The sequence below is a fragment of the Cimex lectularius genome, unplaced genomic scaffold (genome assembly GCF_000648675.2).
Source record: "Cimex lectularius strain Harlan isolate CLEC.00 unplaced genomic scaffold, Clec_2.1 scaffold98, whole genome shotgun sequence".
Classification (NCBI taxonomy): Eukaryota; Metazoa; Arthropoda; class Insecta; order Hemiptera; family Cimicidae; genus Cimex; species Cimex lectularius.
Genome location: NW_019392897.1, coordinates 1,388,645 through 1,405,154, shown reverse-complemented (window position 1 = coordinate 1,405,154; position 16,510 = coordinate 1,388,645). Strand labels below are relative to the sequence as shown.

The 16,510-nt window shown below is 34.3% G+C and overlaps 3 protein-coding genes across 4 annotated transcripts in view; 2 read left to right on the top strand and 1 right to left on the bottom strand.

The window, feature by feature from the left end:
* Positions 1 to 1,841: 1,841 nt before the first annotated feature.
* On the top strand, positions 1,842 to 5,565 carry LOC106664181. Its single transcript, XM_014389637.2, has 14 exons — positions 1,842 to 1,873; positions 2,378 to 2,532; positions 2,595 to 2,892; positions 2,952 to 3,151; positions 3,208 to 3,361; positions 3,535 to 3,570; positions 3,633 to 3,800; positions 3,865 to 4,059; positions 4,118 to 4,237; positions 4,294 to 4,407; positions 4,471 to 4,581; positions 4,645 to 4,780; positions 4,902 to 4,990; positions 5,053 to 5,565. The coding sequence occupies exons 1-14, from the start codon at positions 1,861 to 1,863 to the stop codon at positions 5,499 to 5,501; spliced, it is 2,238 nt and encodes a 745-aa protein (XP_014245123.2). The 5' UTR covers positions 1,842 to 1,860; the 3' UTR covers positions 5,502 to 5,565.
* A 2,392-nt stretch (positions 5,566 to 7,957) lies between these two features.
* On the top strand, positions 7,958 to 11,828 carry LOC106664403 (transmembrane protein 65). Of its 2 annotated transcripts, XM_014390092.2 has the most exons (7): positions 7,958 to 8,486; positions 10,308 to 10,433; positions 10,520 to 10,528; positions 10,683 to 10,724; positions 10,832 to 10,899; positions 10,988 to 11,191; positions 11,289 to 11,828. In XM_014390092.2, exons 1-7 carry the CDS (start codon positions 8,234 to 8,236, stop codon positions 11,394 to 11,396), a joined length of 810 nt encoding a protein of 269 aa, XP_014245578.1. In that variant the 5' UTR covers positions 7,958 to 8,233; the 3' UTR covers positions 11,397 to 11,828. The 2 variants fall into 2 exon arrangements, with proteins under 2 accessions (XP_014245578.1, XP_014245579.1); XM_014390093.2 differs by lacking the exon at positions 10,520 to 10,528 and having other exon boundaries at positions 11,289 to 11,818.
* A 2,072-nt stretch (positions 11,829 to 13,900) lies between these two features.
* LOC106664257 (cubilin-like) overlaps positions 13,901 to 16,510 on the bottom strand; it is a 39,664-nt gene continuing 37,054 nt past the window's right edge. The window contains exons 60-66 of the mRNA XM_024229178.1: positions 15,040 to 15,175; positions 14,803 to 14,966; positions 14,587 to 14,749; positions 14,391 to 14,531; positions 14,227 to 14,330; positions 14,076 to 14,172; positions 13,901 to 14,014 (exon numbers count right to left, since the gene is read on the bottom strand). Of these exons, the coding sequence (XP_024084946.1) occupies positions 13,965 to 14,014; positions 14,076 to 14,172; positions 14,227 to 14,330; positions 14,391 to 14,531; positions 14,587 to 14,749; positions 14,803 to 14,966; positions 15,040 to 15,175 (855 nt within the window). The 3' untranslated portion in view covers positions 13,901 to 13,964. The remainder of the gene's footprint in view (positions 14,015 to 14,075; positions 14,173 to 14,226; positions 14,331 to 14,390; positions 14,532 to 14,586; positions 14,750 to 14,802; positions 14,967 to 15,039; positions 15,176 to 16,510) is intronic.

The window sequence follows — 16,510 nt, the reverse complement described above, 5'->3', positions numbered from 1 at the left end:
TAATAGTCCTACGCAATGTGTGCAACAATAATAATACAGTATTAGAAATCTTAGAGCTAGGCACCTATAAAGACTCTTCTAGCCTGCAAGGCATTCTGGAACTGCCTGAATACCCTAAAAAAATCTGGGGTTTTTTCAAGCTAAACTGCTACCAAGAACATTCTCACATAAAACAAATAATAAACATTTCAAGGGTGCAACAGTAATAATACTTACAGACAGCAAAACTCTTAAGGCTGTTCAAGCTTACAATCCAACTCAATACTTGTCTGGAACTGCCTGGAGGGAAAATAAGCACTAAAGTGGATTTCAGGTCATGAGAGGGTTTCAGGCAACAAGGCAGTACTTATATCATCAACTGCTAGCACATAAAATAAATAGTAAACACTCATGGGTGCAACAATAATATTTCCAGATAGCAAGCAGCCCTAAACGCTCTTTGAGTCTATGAGATTAACTCAAAATGTGTCTGGAACTGCCTGACTATCCTAAAAACAAAAAACTGGGATTTTTGAACAGCCTGATGCTATAGTGGGTTCCAGACCACGAGGAAATTTTAGGCAATGAGGCAGCAGGCATTCTAGCTAGAGGGAGCCATGGAACAACACATAGGACAAAATCTACCCATTTTCCTTCAAATTAAGAACTTGATCTTGGGTAATTAAAAACACAACAAACACTGGGTACTTGTACCAGGCATGAGGCAAACAAAAATACCACTAGTAAAAACAACCCAATTTTGAAAAGAGCAAATCCTACATAACAGAAAACACCCACTAAAAACTCTAACAGTTATATTGGGCAGGATATGCTCAAAAGAACACTGTACTCAATGAGAAAAAAAAATTTACAGAAAATCCATTAGCAGGTATCAGACAAATAGACGAATGTTTGCCTATAAAATCTGGGCCTCTTATTTCCTTTGTATCTGTTAGTATGTCTAATACAATATGGGTGGACGCTTGCAGTTCTTTTTTTATGACTATTTTATTTAAAACCAATTATTTCTTTTAAATGTCTCATACTATTATTAATGTGCTGTTTGGTCGTTTGATCTTCCTGGTCTACCAATTTTGGTATTTCGCTATCTTCAGTGGTGGGTTCTCATCAAAACTAGACATATGAACACTCTTAAGTCTTATTTACGATTATTTCTATTATAATTTATATATCAATATTATATCCAAGTTGTGGAAGGTGGTATTATATCCTAGGCTGGAAGCTTGTCAATTGATAGTCATAGCTACATACACTACCCATCCTAAATATAAAAATTTGCTGGTCAAAAACATTGATGTTATAAACTAATTTGTTTAGCAGGCATAAGTGATACCTTTTTTTATTCACAAAGGAGATATGTAGATTACAAACATTCAAATGAAATCTGTTTTAATTATTTTTTGATACAAAAATATAACAACACAACATCAGTTGAAATTGATGCTGGGTTCTGTATTGATTAAAATTCCAGTGACCCTAGAAAAAGTACAAGTGAGATTTTTTAAAGAAACAATTTTCCTCCCATCAATTTTCTCATTTGAGAAAGTTGCCAATATACTGGGCCATTTCAAGTTTAATCTGTAGTATAATTAAATTTTATATTTATAAATGGCAATGCGGTAAATAAAAAGTAATCAGTACATTATCAAGGTGATGATTATTTGCCATTTGTATAATAAATAAAAATATGAATGAAATGTGTTATTATTAGCAAAAGAAAAAATACGGCCAAACTGTTCATTGCTTCAGTGGCTAAATAAAATTAAATATGCTTTAACATTAAGCCTTACAAGTTTCCCTACCTCTTAGCCAAAGGTATGTTTTAAGGATTCATCCATAACATTAAATAGTGCTAATACAATGAAACATGCCAGTAAGTAATTATTTGTCATATTATTATTGACTGTTTCACCAATTTGGTTAATTTAAAATAAATAGTTAATCCTTAACATTATACATTTTCTTATAAGCTTGCCATTTGAAAATATGGTTTCTATAACTTTAAAAATATTGTTTTAAGTTACAGTAATAAACTTTAGAGGTTGTATAAAAAAATTGAAGTACTATCTCAGTTAAAGTTTAAATAAGATAAGATGACATTTCTTCAACAAGATTCTTAAGTTAAATTTTTTTTTTTATATATTTGGGAAAACATGTTTTTCCTTCTGTTTTATCAGAGCTAAAAGATATTTAACACAATTTGATATTAAAAAAAAAAAAGTGTGATGTTTATTTAATTGTTTTATGTTTAAAATGTAACTTTAACTGATAATATTTTTGTTTTTGCATGTATTGAAAATTTGCATGCTAATAAAAGATTCTAGCATGAAAACGTGCTTGTATGTTGTAATGGAGACAATGTATTAATTTTTTTAAGAATATCCTCTGGCTTTGATTTTGCTTGGGCTCTCTCATTTTCTGTTGGTAACGAACAAAGAGTTTTGCCATGATGGCCTGTCCCCACACATTTATCTCGACATGGGTGCCAAAGGTTACATATCACATGAAAATCTGCCGCAGACTGACGCCGTGGTAAATAAATCATTACTGGAATCGAAAAAGTTAAAATTAACTAAATTCGAATTTTTTTTTAGGAAGAAAGGGGCAGGAGTGTACACTGTGAGGTTCAAATTGTTGCCTGCCGGATCTGTGTTATTGTATTAAAGATCAAAAATCTTACTGAAGTGTCGAATGAAGGTGGTAAAGATTGTATGCAAAATGTAGTCCAGGTTCGAGAACACAATATGTTAATTCGAACCTATCAAATTAAAAATACATCGTTTTCCGACAATGTACAAACGTTCAGATCTGAAACAAGGTACTTGACTCTGAATTTGGGAAATTCTCTCAATTTCAGCATGCATACTTTTAGAATCGAGTATAAAGCTGAAAGTAAGTTTTTTAAAAAGTTTATTACATGATTGATACTAAATGCTTATATTGCGCTTTAGGAAATGTCAACTATTATCAGGGTTTACCAGGCAAACATAACATCACATACGGCGGTGTAATAAAATCACCGTATTTCCCATCATACTTTCCTAGAGACATAGAAGTGGAATATGTAATCAGTTGTGAACGAAAGGATCAAGTTTGCAGGATCAAGTTGTTATTCACCGATTTTCTTGTATCAGAAGAGTCGTCTTTTCAGGTAAAAAAATCTTATTGTTTAATCTAATACTCATTAACATGATCTTGCGTGTTAAGTTTTATGAGTGGACTGGGCGTGCTATCCGGGTAAGGTATGGCACAATGCCGAGGCCACCAGTCATCGTGAGCTCTGGGCCTTCACTCCTTGTTAAATTTTTTGGCAACCGAGCGACCGGCTTGGGTTACAAAGCAAATTTTTATTATGTCACAGGTGGGTAAAAGCACTATTATTTGCCAATTGATTAGTTTTAAGTAGTTAAATTTCAAAATTTTTGGTTTTAATTTTGAATTTTGTTTATGGCAATAAAGGAACATTGATATTAAAAAAAATTTGAACCTGAAATAATGGATTTCTTAAAATAAATTAAATTTTGTTTCTTTTAGGGAAACCAGATGTTAACTCCTTAATTCCAGTTACAGGTATGAACACTCGTATATTTCTTGTTTGAACCAAATCAAATACAAAATTATACATTTTTTAGATTGTGGAGGAGAAATTGAAAATGTTGGTGGTGGTATTACCATGTTAAACATGGTTGAGGGCAAAGAGGAAAAGAGTTTTGACTGTGTTTGGATCATAAAGCCATATAAGAACTTTTTAGCGAGCAAGCTCAGCCTTTTTTTAAAGGTCCTCACATTTAAAAATTTCCGTATGTATTTACGTCTGGAGAATAATATTAAAAAAAAAAAAAATGTCCGCTCATGTAATTTTAGCTAGCGCGCAACTGAAAATTTACGAGGGACAAACTTCAAGCGGAAAATTGATTGACATAATAACATCAGATCAAACAAATAGACAAAGCGTGGAGCACACTGCTTTAGGTGCTTCAGGATTTTATATTTCTCTACAGGCAACTTTTACAAATACTTCTCATTTGGCAATTTCGTACGCAACATTTTCTCAGAAAGGTATTTTATTGAAAAAAAATCAAAGAAATGCATCGTCTGATCTACGCAAATGATTTAGTGTGCTACATGGGGCCTGAATTTCTTTGCAAAAACAAAAAATGTATCGGTCGACAGCTTTATTGCGACGGGTTTGATCATTGTGGAGACAATAGTGATGAACCTGATATCTGTTCAAAAGGTGATTTTACATTTTTGATTAAAAGTTTTTGCATTTTGTATGATGTTGTATTACAGAGTGGCAGGCAGAACCATCAGATCGGACTTTGTACGCTCACATCCCAAATTACTATTTTCCAAGAGGTGACCGCTACATTGACTTTAAAGTGGCAGCATTAATATTTACGTTAAGTAATACAATTAAAATGAAAATTTTATCATGAATACAAATAAAGTGTTATACTGCGTTTTAAGGCCTTGCATTCTTGATTGGAGGTCTTGTGATTTTGTTATACCGGATGGGCGTACGAGCAAGGCATCAGCGCGAACGGCACAGCCGTCTTCAAACTATCAGCGATCTGTTCAGTAAGATTCATAAAATCAGATTAATTTTTCAAAGACAGAAAATAAAAAAATAAATATTTTTAGATGACGGTGAAGAAGTCGAAGTGGAAATTCCTGATGATCCTCCCACATATGAGGCACCTCCGAGTTATGATGATATAACAAATCAAGAAAAAAATCCTAGAAGGAATGCGAGCAATTCTTGTCAAAAGTGTCAACGGTAATTTTGTACATGTAGCGTAATTATATAATCAACTTAACACAGAAACGAATCACTGAAAATGTTTTCGATCATGGCATATACATATATTTTATTATTTTTATAATCCTTTTTGCTCTAGTTTGGAAGTTAAATTACCAAAATCCAAAGCTCCAGATTCCCCACCACCCCCATATTCCTGTAAATCACACAAGGATAAAGTGACTGAAAGTAAGAAATTTAAATTATATTATAAACATTCTTAAAACTAAAACATTATTGTTGTTTTATAGGTACTTCCCTTATGGTGAATAGGACAAAAGGGAAAAATACTTTTTCTCATGATGACCCACAGCCGGGCTCATCTGGAAACAAAACAAGTTCAACATCGGCGGAAAGCAGCGGTGAAGGCCCATCAATAGTTTCTGGTATAAAGCAGCTCTATGACTTTCATATACTCTGGAACTTGTTTCCCAGGAGGGTCAATCATTCGAAAGATCTCTGGAAAATTGTGCAGTGCAGCTGCGAAGGGGCGTGTGGCTGTGGATCAAAATTCATTGATAAAACGGGACATTCACAACTTGCTGCTACTTGGTCTCCGGCTATGACTAAATTTGAAGCGATTGATTTGATTTTGAACCAGTTTCAGTGCAAAATCCAGGCAAAGAATGAAAATGCTAAAAAGCATTGTAATTTGAAAGGGAGTGCTTCAGCAGACAATTTATTCTCTATGAACAACTGATATTTATTAAAAATTTATTTTATGAATCTCATAAAAATTAGTCAATAGAAAATAATTATTTGGTGTGATGAAATTAATTAAATGTTGAACTTAATAAAATAAATAGTGAAAATGATGCTGGTTCAAAAGTGATGTAGACCTTTAAGTAGTAGTACAAGATTATATTAATAAAAATGCAAAATAATTTATAACTATTACTCTAGGTCTCTTCTCTATCTGGAGAGATGATTTTTTTAACTGCTCTTTCAGCTAAAGGTATTACCAGGTAAACTCCTCCTAGATCTTCTGTCCTCACATCTCGTATGAGCTTTCTGGGCTTCACAGCTCAACTATCACAGCTGAATGTTTTCCAGCTCTTCTGACTGGCCTTATAGCTCAACTCTCATCACAGCTTACCTGTCTTCCTAGATCTGTATCCCAGTTTCTACACCTCATAGCTGAATGTTTTACCAGCTTTTCTCACCTCAAAGCTCAACTATCTTCTCAGCTTAACTGACATTCTAGATCTGATCTCACAGATTACTAGACCTCACAGCTTAACTTTCTTCACTGCTGAATGTTTTCCCAATTCCCCTGTCTTCAAACCTCAACTATCCTCCCAGGTTAACTGTCATTATAACTCTTCTGTCTTCACAGCTCAACCTTCTTCCCAACTTAACGGCCCTCCTTGCTTCTTGTTTCGTGACAGCTGAACTATTGTTCCAACTTTCTGCACCTCATAGCTCTCATCGCTGAATGTTTTACCTACTCTTCTGACCTCAAATTTCAACTATTTTCTCAGCTTAACTATCATCCTAGCTCTTCTGATCTCACAGATTTCAAGACCTCACAGCTCAATCTTCTTCCCAGCTGAGTGTTTTTCCAGCACTTCTGACTTCAAAGTTCAACTATCCTCCTGGCTTAATGGCCTTCCTAGCTTCTTGTTTCCCCACCACTGAACTGTACTCGTTCCAACTTTCTCCATCTCATAGCTGAATGTTTTCTCAGCTCTTCTGCTTCACAGCTCAACTATCCTTCTAGGTTAACTGTCATCCTAGCTCTTCTGTCCTCACAGCCGAACGGTTGTTCCAACTTTGTACATCTCACAGATGAATGTTTTCCCAGCACTACTGGACTCTCAGCTTAACTGTAAGCATAACTCTTGTACTAGGTCTTTTGTTTTTATAGCTGAACTTATGAGCTCTTATGACCTCTCAGCTCAATAGTTCTAGGCTCAACTGCTCTTCTTCCAGCTCTAAATTCATCACTATACCTGTCCTCTGGTCAATAAGCAATACTTAACTGTCCCCAGCTTCACAACATTGACATCACTCAATTGTACATTGTGATCCGGATGCGCATGCTGTTTAAAAATCAGATGCCTTGCAATAGAAGCCATTTTCAATACATATTGACATGATATTGTCAGTGCGGTTTGGGAAAAACACTGCAAATTTGACAAAAGTGCTTGCACTCAAATTAATCCACCTTTGAAATTACTGTATAACAAACAAAACTGCAGCAAAGATAGCAAATATAACTAACTGAACAGTTTTGATAATTCATTTTAAAGCATGGTGGAGTAAAAATAGAAACTATGAGTATTTTTATTTTAAGCAATGTGAGAACCAAACTGAAACACTTTAGTACTATTAATTATAACCTAATTAAAAGAATTTGGTAAAGCAGTCTGTCAAGAAATCTGAAGACAAGACTATTCCAAAGGATTATGGAACTATCCACGTTCGATAAAAGCTTTATTAACAAATAAATATACACTGTGTTAAGATTAGATACACTGCTGGAACTATTTTGAAACTTTTGTCTCTTGAGGACAAGGATAAGGATAAATGAGGTGGCCACAAGGTCTTTTGCACCTCAACCTGAGGTGGTCTATTGTGCTCCTCAATTTTTTATAACCCATTGCTTCAGGTTGTTAGTCAACCTCCAACTTCTTAGTGTACGATCTTGCTTGCAGCTTTTCCCCTCCTAGTTAGCAAGAATCTACACCTACAAAGATCATCACAACATAGAATGTGTTCTGCGGGTTCTCTTCTTCCTGGCAGTGTCTGCACTGTGTTTTTACTCCTATCTGGTGCATATGCCTTCTTAGGTTGCACTGCCCTGTCAGGAGTCCAACTACAATCCTGGTTCTGTTGAGGTTATCTTCAGGTATTCCTTTGTAAATTTTCCATATGGCCCTTCTATGAAACTGGAGTGTTGTGTAACTCCACTAGGTTTTGGGTTGAGGGTTGTGTAATAATAGATTTAAGCAATCATAAAGTTGCAGTTAGACCCAGTATAAAACAGTAATTTACTGTGTGATGAAAGTTCTTTTATTAAACAAAAATACATTTTCATTTCTTAAAAAATAATTTTCATCAAATGGTAGGGAAGCACTATACATGATCATCGCTTGCTCCAAGACGTGCAAGAGGTTTTATGTCTAATAACAGCCCAGTCAGATGTAATTTTTATCGAATATTACAAAAGAAAATGTTTTTTTTTTTTAGAATAGAAAATTTAAATACTGGCGCAAATATAGAAATTCAATAGTAAAGTGTTTCAAAAGGCCAGGTTAGATGAGGGGCACACCTTTCTAAACGGATAAACAAAAGTTTGGAATAACTGTTCACAAAAATAACGGAATGAGCCATTCAAAACAATCGCCCCTCGGTTTCACCTAACTGACGCCTCCCATAAAAGAAGTCATGTAAGCTTATCGAAAGTATTGACAACGATTTATTTCAACGATGAGCTGCAGAATCGCGTTTAAAGGCTTTGGCATCAGGGATGTGCTCAGCAGAGTGTATGCTGAGAGGAACGTCAAGAGGTACCATCTGAGCAGCAGGCTTTTCCCGAGCGAAAGGCTCAAGAATAACGCTCCTCCTCTGACTAATGCCACAGCTAAAACACTGGTTATGAAGCTGACCGAGAAAGAACGCACAATTCTTCAATTCGCTTTAAAAGAATTCGAAGCTGAATTGAGAAAAGAAGAGTACAGAGGTATGACATCTTTAGGAACAAAGTTGTTTCAATTTGTAACATTTCAACCCAATGTATGACATCTGTGTTGCATGTACGCTCAATCAAAATCATTAGTCTTACATGCATATGAGTAGTTTGATCATAATTGGTTGTTGCATGAGTCCAATTCAGTTTGTTTGTGTCATTGGTTACATTACATCATCAGATTTCTTCTGGGTTTATGTTTGCTCATTTCCGCTCAATATTAGCATACTGTTTGAATCTTTATTTATTCGTATAATGATTACTGATTACTAATTTATATAAGCTCAAATCTGCACACACGAGCCTAACACTTTTTCCATTCCGTCGGAAATTCTAGCTTTTCTAATTTATAATAAATTACTGGTAGGCCTCGAGAATCACCCACTCTGGGTGTTGGCGGTCTAGAGTCAGACCTTGGTCTTACCATCCGGCTATCGAGTTGGGCTGCAGAGCCTAGGTAATTTTTTCTAAAAGTTAGATCATTTCAGCCCTCAGCTCATCAGTTTCTAAACTCGAACCCACTCACAATCTCATTGACTCTTAAATACATTCTTTTTCATTATCTTCCGTCCATTATATAACTAAAATATTGACATGAGTATCAATATTCCGCTATCGACGGTCTAGTACTACATACTTTCATGCTAGTAAATACATTCACTCGACATACACTAAGGGACTATCCATATTAAAACAACCCTTTTTAATGTCCTGTCCAATCTTGACCAAAATTCAGAATAGAGGACTCAAATACTGGCTGCTGTGCCCAAGCAGAATTCTCATATTGAGTGGCATTCCTACACACTCACTATATGGAGCCAAGGAATGATACCCTTCAGTTAGGTGGGACACATCAAAACCTTCCTTATCTACATTCTACTGAGTACCACATACAATAAAATAACCCTGTTTCCTCTAAAGACCAGAACAAGGGAACCACATATTTTCTGACAATGCTTAAGCAATATTTTCATATTGGGTGGCATTCCTACTCGCTCTTTATATAATACCAAGGAGTTAAACTCTTCAATTATGTGGGGCACATCAAGCAACCTTTTTTCTCTCACTCTAATAAATACATTCCCTCTCAATATTCCCAAAAATGAAACAGAAAATGAAAAATGTACCAAGTACCACATACAATAACCTCAAAAAGTTGGACCAAGGAACCCATTTGTTTGCTGCCATGCTCAAGCACTATTTTCATATTGGGTGGCATTCCTACTTACACTCTATATAATACCAAGGAGTTACATTCTTTAATTATGTGGGACACATCAAGCAACCTTTCTTCTCTCACTCTAATAAATACATTCCCTCTCAATAACACAAAAAGAAAACACAAAATGAGATACCTACTGTACCAGATACAATAAAACAAAATCTTCTAAAAATGGGAACAGGGGACCCAAATACCCCATGCCCAAGCACAATTTTTTATTGGGTTCCTTGGCTTTGTATAAAGAGCACTTAGGAATGCCACCCTTCATTTAAGTGAGACACATTGAGCAACATTTCTCTATATCGAGGACACATACGTGGGCTTTGGCCCAAAAGTAAGTCCATTAACCTCCCATGGGGGTATTTTTAATTGGATGAGGATGATCCCTTTTTTACAGATCATCTGAAGGCCACCTTTGCCGATCCAGCCCACTGATGCTGCTACTTTCTTTTAATCATATATTTTATTGCATTTTTAGTATCAGAGTGCTTGATCGTGGTGGTTAGGAAGTCACAGCCTTAGCCTCCTTTTCGTTACATTTAGTCGTATAGTCTTATATAATTTTTGATGTATAATTTTTTTTTTGTTTTCAGGCCAGCTTGCAGGTTTTCGTTGGAGATCCAAATTTGGGAGGCCGACTAAGTGCACAAACCTTGGTGATGTGGATCCGACTGGGTCTTACTGTCCATTGCCTGAAGACTGGCTTTCAAAAAAATGTGGTATGTTTTATTTTATTTTTTTGACAAAAAAATTGGTTGCTCTTCAGTTTAAAGTAAATAGTTTTATTTTAATGCTGCGATTATAGAAGAAAATCGTAAGTAGTCTGTTGACCTAGAAAATTTAAAGATTAGCTGATACCAATGTGTTGTAATTTATCTGATATAATCTTATTTTTTGTTTTGTTTTAATTCGTCTTATATTTATCAATCATATTTAATTAAACTTTAATTTCTATTTTCTTCTTACAGCTCAAAATGTTACCCAACCAACAACTCCGCAACTATTTCAAGGTAGGCATAATTTTAAATGCATATTTTCTTTCATTTTTAACATTTTAATTGATAATGTGAGATATTTACGTTTTTTGTTGTGTTCATGTTTATTTTATTTTCTTCAGTTTTGGTCCACAATGCGATTCCGTTTGTTGGCTTTGGATTTTTAGACAATTTTGTTATGATAATATGTGTGAGTATTAAAACAGTTGACAAAGACGAAAATAAAAAGTCCAATAAAAATCCGTTAAATTTGTAAACATTCTAGTCTTTCAAATTAGGGCGACTACATTGAATTCAAACTCGGCTCTCTTTTGGTCATGTCTACGATGGCAGCGGCTGCCCTGGGCAACACGTTGTCAGATGTCCTCGGTATCGGGTCTGCATACTATGTGGAGCTGGCTGCTCTTAAAATCGGTTTCAAGCCGCCAGACCTTTGCCCGATTCAACTCGCTATGTCCTGCAGTAAAATGGCATCCAATCTGGTAAATAAACGTAAATAATAAAATAAATATTAGCTGACTTTGCTTTTTATTTATACAACAGTTTTAGTATTTATTAACAACGTTTTTATTTTTTCAGGGTAGAGTTGTTGGTGTGACAATTGGATGTCTTCTCGGAATGTTACCTCTTTTGTTTATTAATACTAATGAGGAGGATAAAACCAAAACCAAAACCAAAACCACCTAAAAATTTTATCTTACATTTTATGCTAATTTAAAATATTTAACTAGTACCTCTTTATTTTTTAAAATAATTAATTAATAATAATTAATTTATCAATATTATAATCTTAAGACTGCATCAACATAAAAAAATGAAATATGAACTAAAGTAAAAACCAATTTCATTGTTACATTTTAGAATTTTGTACAAAAACTGCACTGACTGACTTCTATAATATAGCTGTAAATCTACCAGGTTTCAAAGTTAAATTTTTTTTGAAAGGTTTAGCTATTTTTGCACTAATTTTTATGTCATTTTTCCATAGGTAAAATGTTGTTCAAATAATGTTTAGTAATGTTTTCGTAACTTACAAGGCTTTTTAGGCACTGCAATACAAGCTCAGTTACCAAACTTTGTGATTTTAATAAATTATGCTTGGCTGTACACATTTTTAAATTATTTTCTGTTTATCCTGTTTATATAATGTTTATGTATATAAAATAAATAATCTTTTTTTTACGGAGATTACACAGTCTGCATCTTACTCCATCTCAACGGTTACTGACTCAAAATCTCTGTATTGCACATACAATATCTTTTAGACTAACTGAACAATCCAATCAATTTTCCCTCTTTCTGTCATTTAATTTTAGGTAATACATAAGTTTATTAAGCACTTAAACCTTTTACAAGATAAATGTTACCCCCCCCCAAAAAAAAAAAAAAAAAAATTGATGGACTTGAACTTGTTTTTCATGGAATGATCCTACTGAGTCGATTGTCAGTTGGAGTTAGAATTTAGCTCGTTAACCTCATAGTTGATGAGATAAATGCAGAAAAAGTTTTTTTTAAATTTATACTAGTTCTTAATGGAAATGACAAGATGATTGGCGCTATAATTAAGCTCATAAACCTCATAGTTGATGAGAAAATAAAAAAAAAAATTTAAATTGCACTTGTTTTTAATGGAAACGACTCTGCTTGGATGATTGGCACTAGAATTAAACTTGTGAAAATGACCCTGCTGAGTTGATTGGCTCTAGAATTAAGACAGATTAAGAAATAACAGAGCATGCTAAAGAATGGCATTGTTTTTATCTTCCTCACGATAATATATCTGTACTGCAGGTATTTATAATGTTATATTTCCAGTTTTCACTCTTTTAAAGGGATTTCTCTTGTTTAAAATTAGCATTTTAAATGTTACAAGGTAACAGGGTGCCTCGGTCCTATTGATTTACAGATAATTCAGTTAACACTTTACCAACTTAGTGCAAGGGTCATTTGCCTATCAATTAGAACTTCGGCCTTCGTTGAAACAAAAAGTTAGCTTGTAACTTAATTCTCCTTGAAATTGACATTTTGAAGAACAACTCAATTTTCGAAATGACTTTTTCTTTTATTATTTATGAGAAGCAATTTTTCACAGAATTTGCACGTTTAATTTTGTTAAAAAAAAGTTGCAGGACAATTTACAATGAGCTTTCTTTTCTGTCTATAATAAAATAAAATATCTAAATTTTATTAAATTTTTTCTAACAAAATCTTTAAAGTTACATATCTCTATCAATTTTTGTATGTGATTAATGATGATATATGTAATTATATAAGATTTTTTTTCAATCCACCATATCGCCATACCTTAGGGAGACGTTATAGCGGCAGACTTTGCCAATCTAAAAACTAGGTGTGAAAAATGAAAAGGGGGAAATGTTTGAGTTTGTTCTCTTCCTCTTGCCTTGCCTTAAATTATATTATAATATCATTATTAATAAGTTGAGAAATAGCAGCCGTATTGGGGTATCAATAAATGATAATACAAGGTTGCCCCCAAGGGGGCTTACTATCATCACTCTACCTTACCATAGGTTATGCTGATGGCCTAGCAAAAATGATGAAAATGTTTCATCTCAAATGTAATGTGAAAGAATATGAGTATGGGTGTGAACTGGAACACAATCCTGATTCCTTTCACAAAGTGAAGGAAGCTTAATCTAAAAGCACCCTCTTTAAAAATTAAAAATATAAGTTTCTCCAGCAAAGCGTTAGCCTGGAAATGGTACAGTTCCTTTGCATAGGGGATACTTTTCAGGATTTCAGGTATGTAGATGGTTTCTTTCGAATGTTTTATTTGGTTTTGCATGGGTAAAGCTGTAAGATTTAACATTTGAATGTTATTGTCAAGGCTTTATGATCAATTACGGTCTTTAATGATAATGTATATCACCTGCGTAACTTTATATGTCAAAGACCAGTTTTGTATGCTTATGTCAAAGATGGTCCATCACCAAGTACTTTAAATTGATGATACTTCTGTTAGCAGACTCTCATTGCAAGCTTCGGGTCAAACAGTTTTCAAATTAAATTGTTCTGTTTGAGTCATACATTTTTTTTTTAATTTTTGAATAATAGAGTGTCCTGTACACACTTTTATTGAAAGATACTTAAGTTACTAAAAATTTATTGAGGAAATAGAAGGAAGGTGTGGCATAAAAAGTTCAAATGAAAAACATTTTAATTGTATTCCTATATGTACAATTTTTCACAAATTAACCTTTATTTAATAATATTATTAATGATATTAATTTCAATTTAACTTTGGTCTACGGTCGCTCTACTGAAAGGCATTTCCTTTTCAGATCCTGTAACAAATTTTTTAAAAAATTTTAACCAATTTTAAACAGTTACCTCATTACCGCATACTATAGAAAGCATTGAATCCCTGGCCCTCGTTTTGATATGTTGTCCTGAAGACCACCTCCATTCTCTTACTGGATCCCCAAATAATAGCTGGCTGGTCCTGAAAAAATGGTAATAAAATATCTCATGATCTTATACATTTCGAACTACAAACCTCTCCACAGAATGTTCGAATTTTTTTCCTGTCACCCGAGTTTGCAACATTGTACACCTCGACATAATTGCTACTGCAGGTTTCACGACTACCCATGTCCAATTCTAAAAATTAGATGTGTTCTTATTATCTGGTTTCTTCCGTAGACCGAAGGCTCAACCAACCTTTGAATTCTAAAACTATTTTGTATTTGTCATGAGTTTCAATATTCCATACGCAAGTTCTATTCTCGCGGTAAGTGTTGGGATAGAGTGGACTTGTAAAAACTCCTTGTAATCCCATAAGTGTCCCTCCACAGCCACGACCTTAAAAAAATACAGTTGAAAGAAGTGACAAAATGGTGCCTATAACATTTGCTACCTTTGTCTGTAGTTGTGTATATGAACTCCAAAATTCCACCAGGTTCATTCACATTGAATTCTATCGTGACAACCGGGCCCGTTGAAAATACTGGATCTAGCAATGCATCATTGCACCTTTCTGTTAATATCTTTTCGTTTGATAGCTCGAGTCCATCGTATATCTTTAAATGTCAATAATAATTATATAAGTTTACACCATAGTAACAATACTGACCTTTAACGCATTCAAAGCACAGTCACCCTTAAATGAAAATTGGACCAAGTTGATATATATTGAAATAGTACGATTTGGTTCCTTCGGCTGAATTACCAGATGGCATTTTGATACAGTGCGCAGGTTAACAGACCCATAATTGTTTGTATAGTTGCGGGTACATGCTGGAAAATTAAAAAAATCACTTTCAAGCTAAGTATTGTAATAAGAAAGGAATTGGCACATTTTAATACTTACACTGGGCTGTATAAGTAAGTTTAAAACCATGGTGATTCGACACTTGCTGGCCACTTATGAACTTGACAGTTACTGTACGTTCATTAGGGTAGTAATCAAAGCTGGACATGTTCTTACAAATTCTGAATCCATCAGGCTTAAAAAGACACAATTAGTTAGATTTTAATTTGTGAAATTCTTTTATAAAATTGCTTTATGCCAAATTTGTCAATTTAAAATTTTTTAAAAACATTTTTGTATAGTTTGGCATCCCTGCCCTCAATTCTTTTCCTGTCTTTCTCTTGTTTTACTCCTTCTAAATTCTTTTAATATTGCTCAAGCCAATAATTTTATTGTTTACATATTGGTAAATGACTCCCTTTTTTCTTTAAATATTGCCAGCATATCTGTACCTGAGAGGCTTGTCAATCAGACTCTCCATATTTTTTGGGGTGAATGGATGATTGGGGGTAAGCCCCAAATTCGCACTAATAAATTACATTCACCCACCAGAATTTGTTCACACTATCCCAAACTATACGATATTGGGGGAAGAGCGCCTCCATTCGTACTAAAAAGACGTGCTCACAGCAAAATTCATTCACACTTCATCAGAGTACTCAATATTTTGTATGGTAATTGAGCCCCAAATTCGCGTTAATAAATACAATAACACATTCACTGTACTCCAGAGTAGAATCGATTATATATCGAGGAATATTGTTTCTAGAGGAAATTGGGGATAAGCCCCAAATTCTTGCTAATAAATTGTATTCACACGTTATTGTTCACACTACCCGTTCAGAATACCCGATAATTGGGCTCCTCCATTCACGCTAATAATTTACATTCACACACCACAATTCATTCGCTCTACCCCAGAGTACACCGTATTCGTCGGAGTAATTGGGGATAAGCCACCATTCATGCTAATAAATACACTTCCTCAGAGTACTCAATATTCCTCGGAGTAATTGGGGATAAGCCACCATTCGTGCTAATAAATACACTTCCTCAGAGTACTCGATATTCCTCGGAGTAATTGGGGATAAGCCACCATTCATGCTAATAAATACACTTCCTCAGAGTACTCGATATTCCTCGGAATAATTGGGGATAAGCCACCTTTCATGCTAATAAATACACTTCCTCAGAGTACTCGATATTCCTCAAGTAATTGGGGATAATCCTTACATCCGCGCCGATAAATTACATTCTTACATTCATTCACTCGACTCGAAAAAAAATATTTAAAAAAAATCTCGATAGTACTGTGGTTAATTGAGGGTAAGCCCCTCCATTCATGTTAATAATTTACATTCGCACACTACATTCACTATCTCTGAGTACTCAATATTCTTAGGTAGATAGATAGTTGGAGGTAAGTCCTTCCATTCGCACTACCCCGGAGTTTTCGAGTATATTTCATTGTAAACTATTCCTCATATGTATAAAATTGAAGATAATTTAAATAGATAAAATTTATATGTAA

Bases quoted from the DNA above. Each gene is read 5' to 3' on its own strand.
- LOC106664181 (XM_014389637.2), top strand. The intron at 3,152-3,207 runs GTAAAAAAATCT...TTGCGTGTTAAG, and splicing joins CAGAAGAGTCGTCTTTTCAG to TTTTATGAGTGGACTGGGCG. The intron at 3,571-3,632 runs GTATGAACACTC...TACATTTTTTAG, and splicing joins CTCCTTAATTCCAGTTACAG to ATTGTGGAGGAGAAATTGAA.
- LOC106664403 (XM_014390092.2), top strand. From the start codon at position 8,234: ATGAGCTGCAGAATCGCGTTTAAAGGCTTTGGCATCAGGGATGTGCTC. The intron at 8,487-10,307 runs GTATGACATCTT...TTTTGTTTTCAG, and splicing joins GAGAAAAGAAGAGTACAGAG to GCCAGCTTGCAGGTTTTCGT. The intron at 10,900-10,987 runs GTGAGTATTAAA...CTTTCAAATTAG, and splicing joins ATTTTGTTATGATAATATGT to GGCGACTACATTGAATTCAA.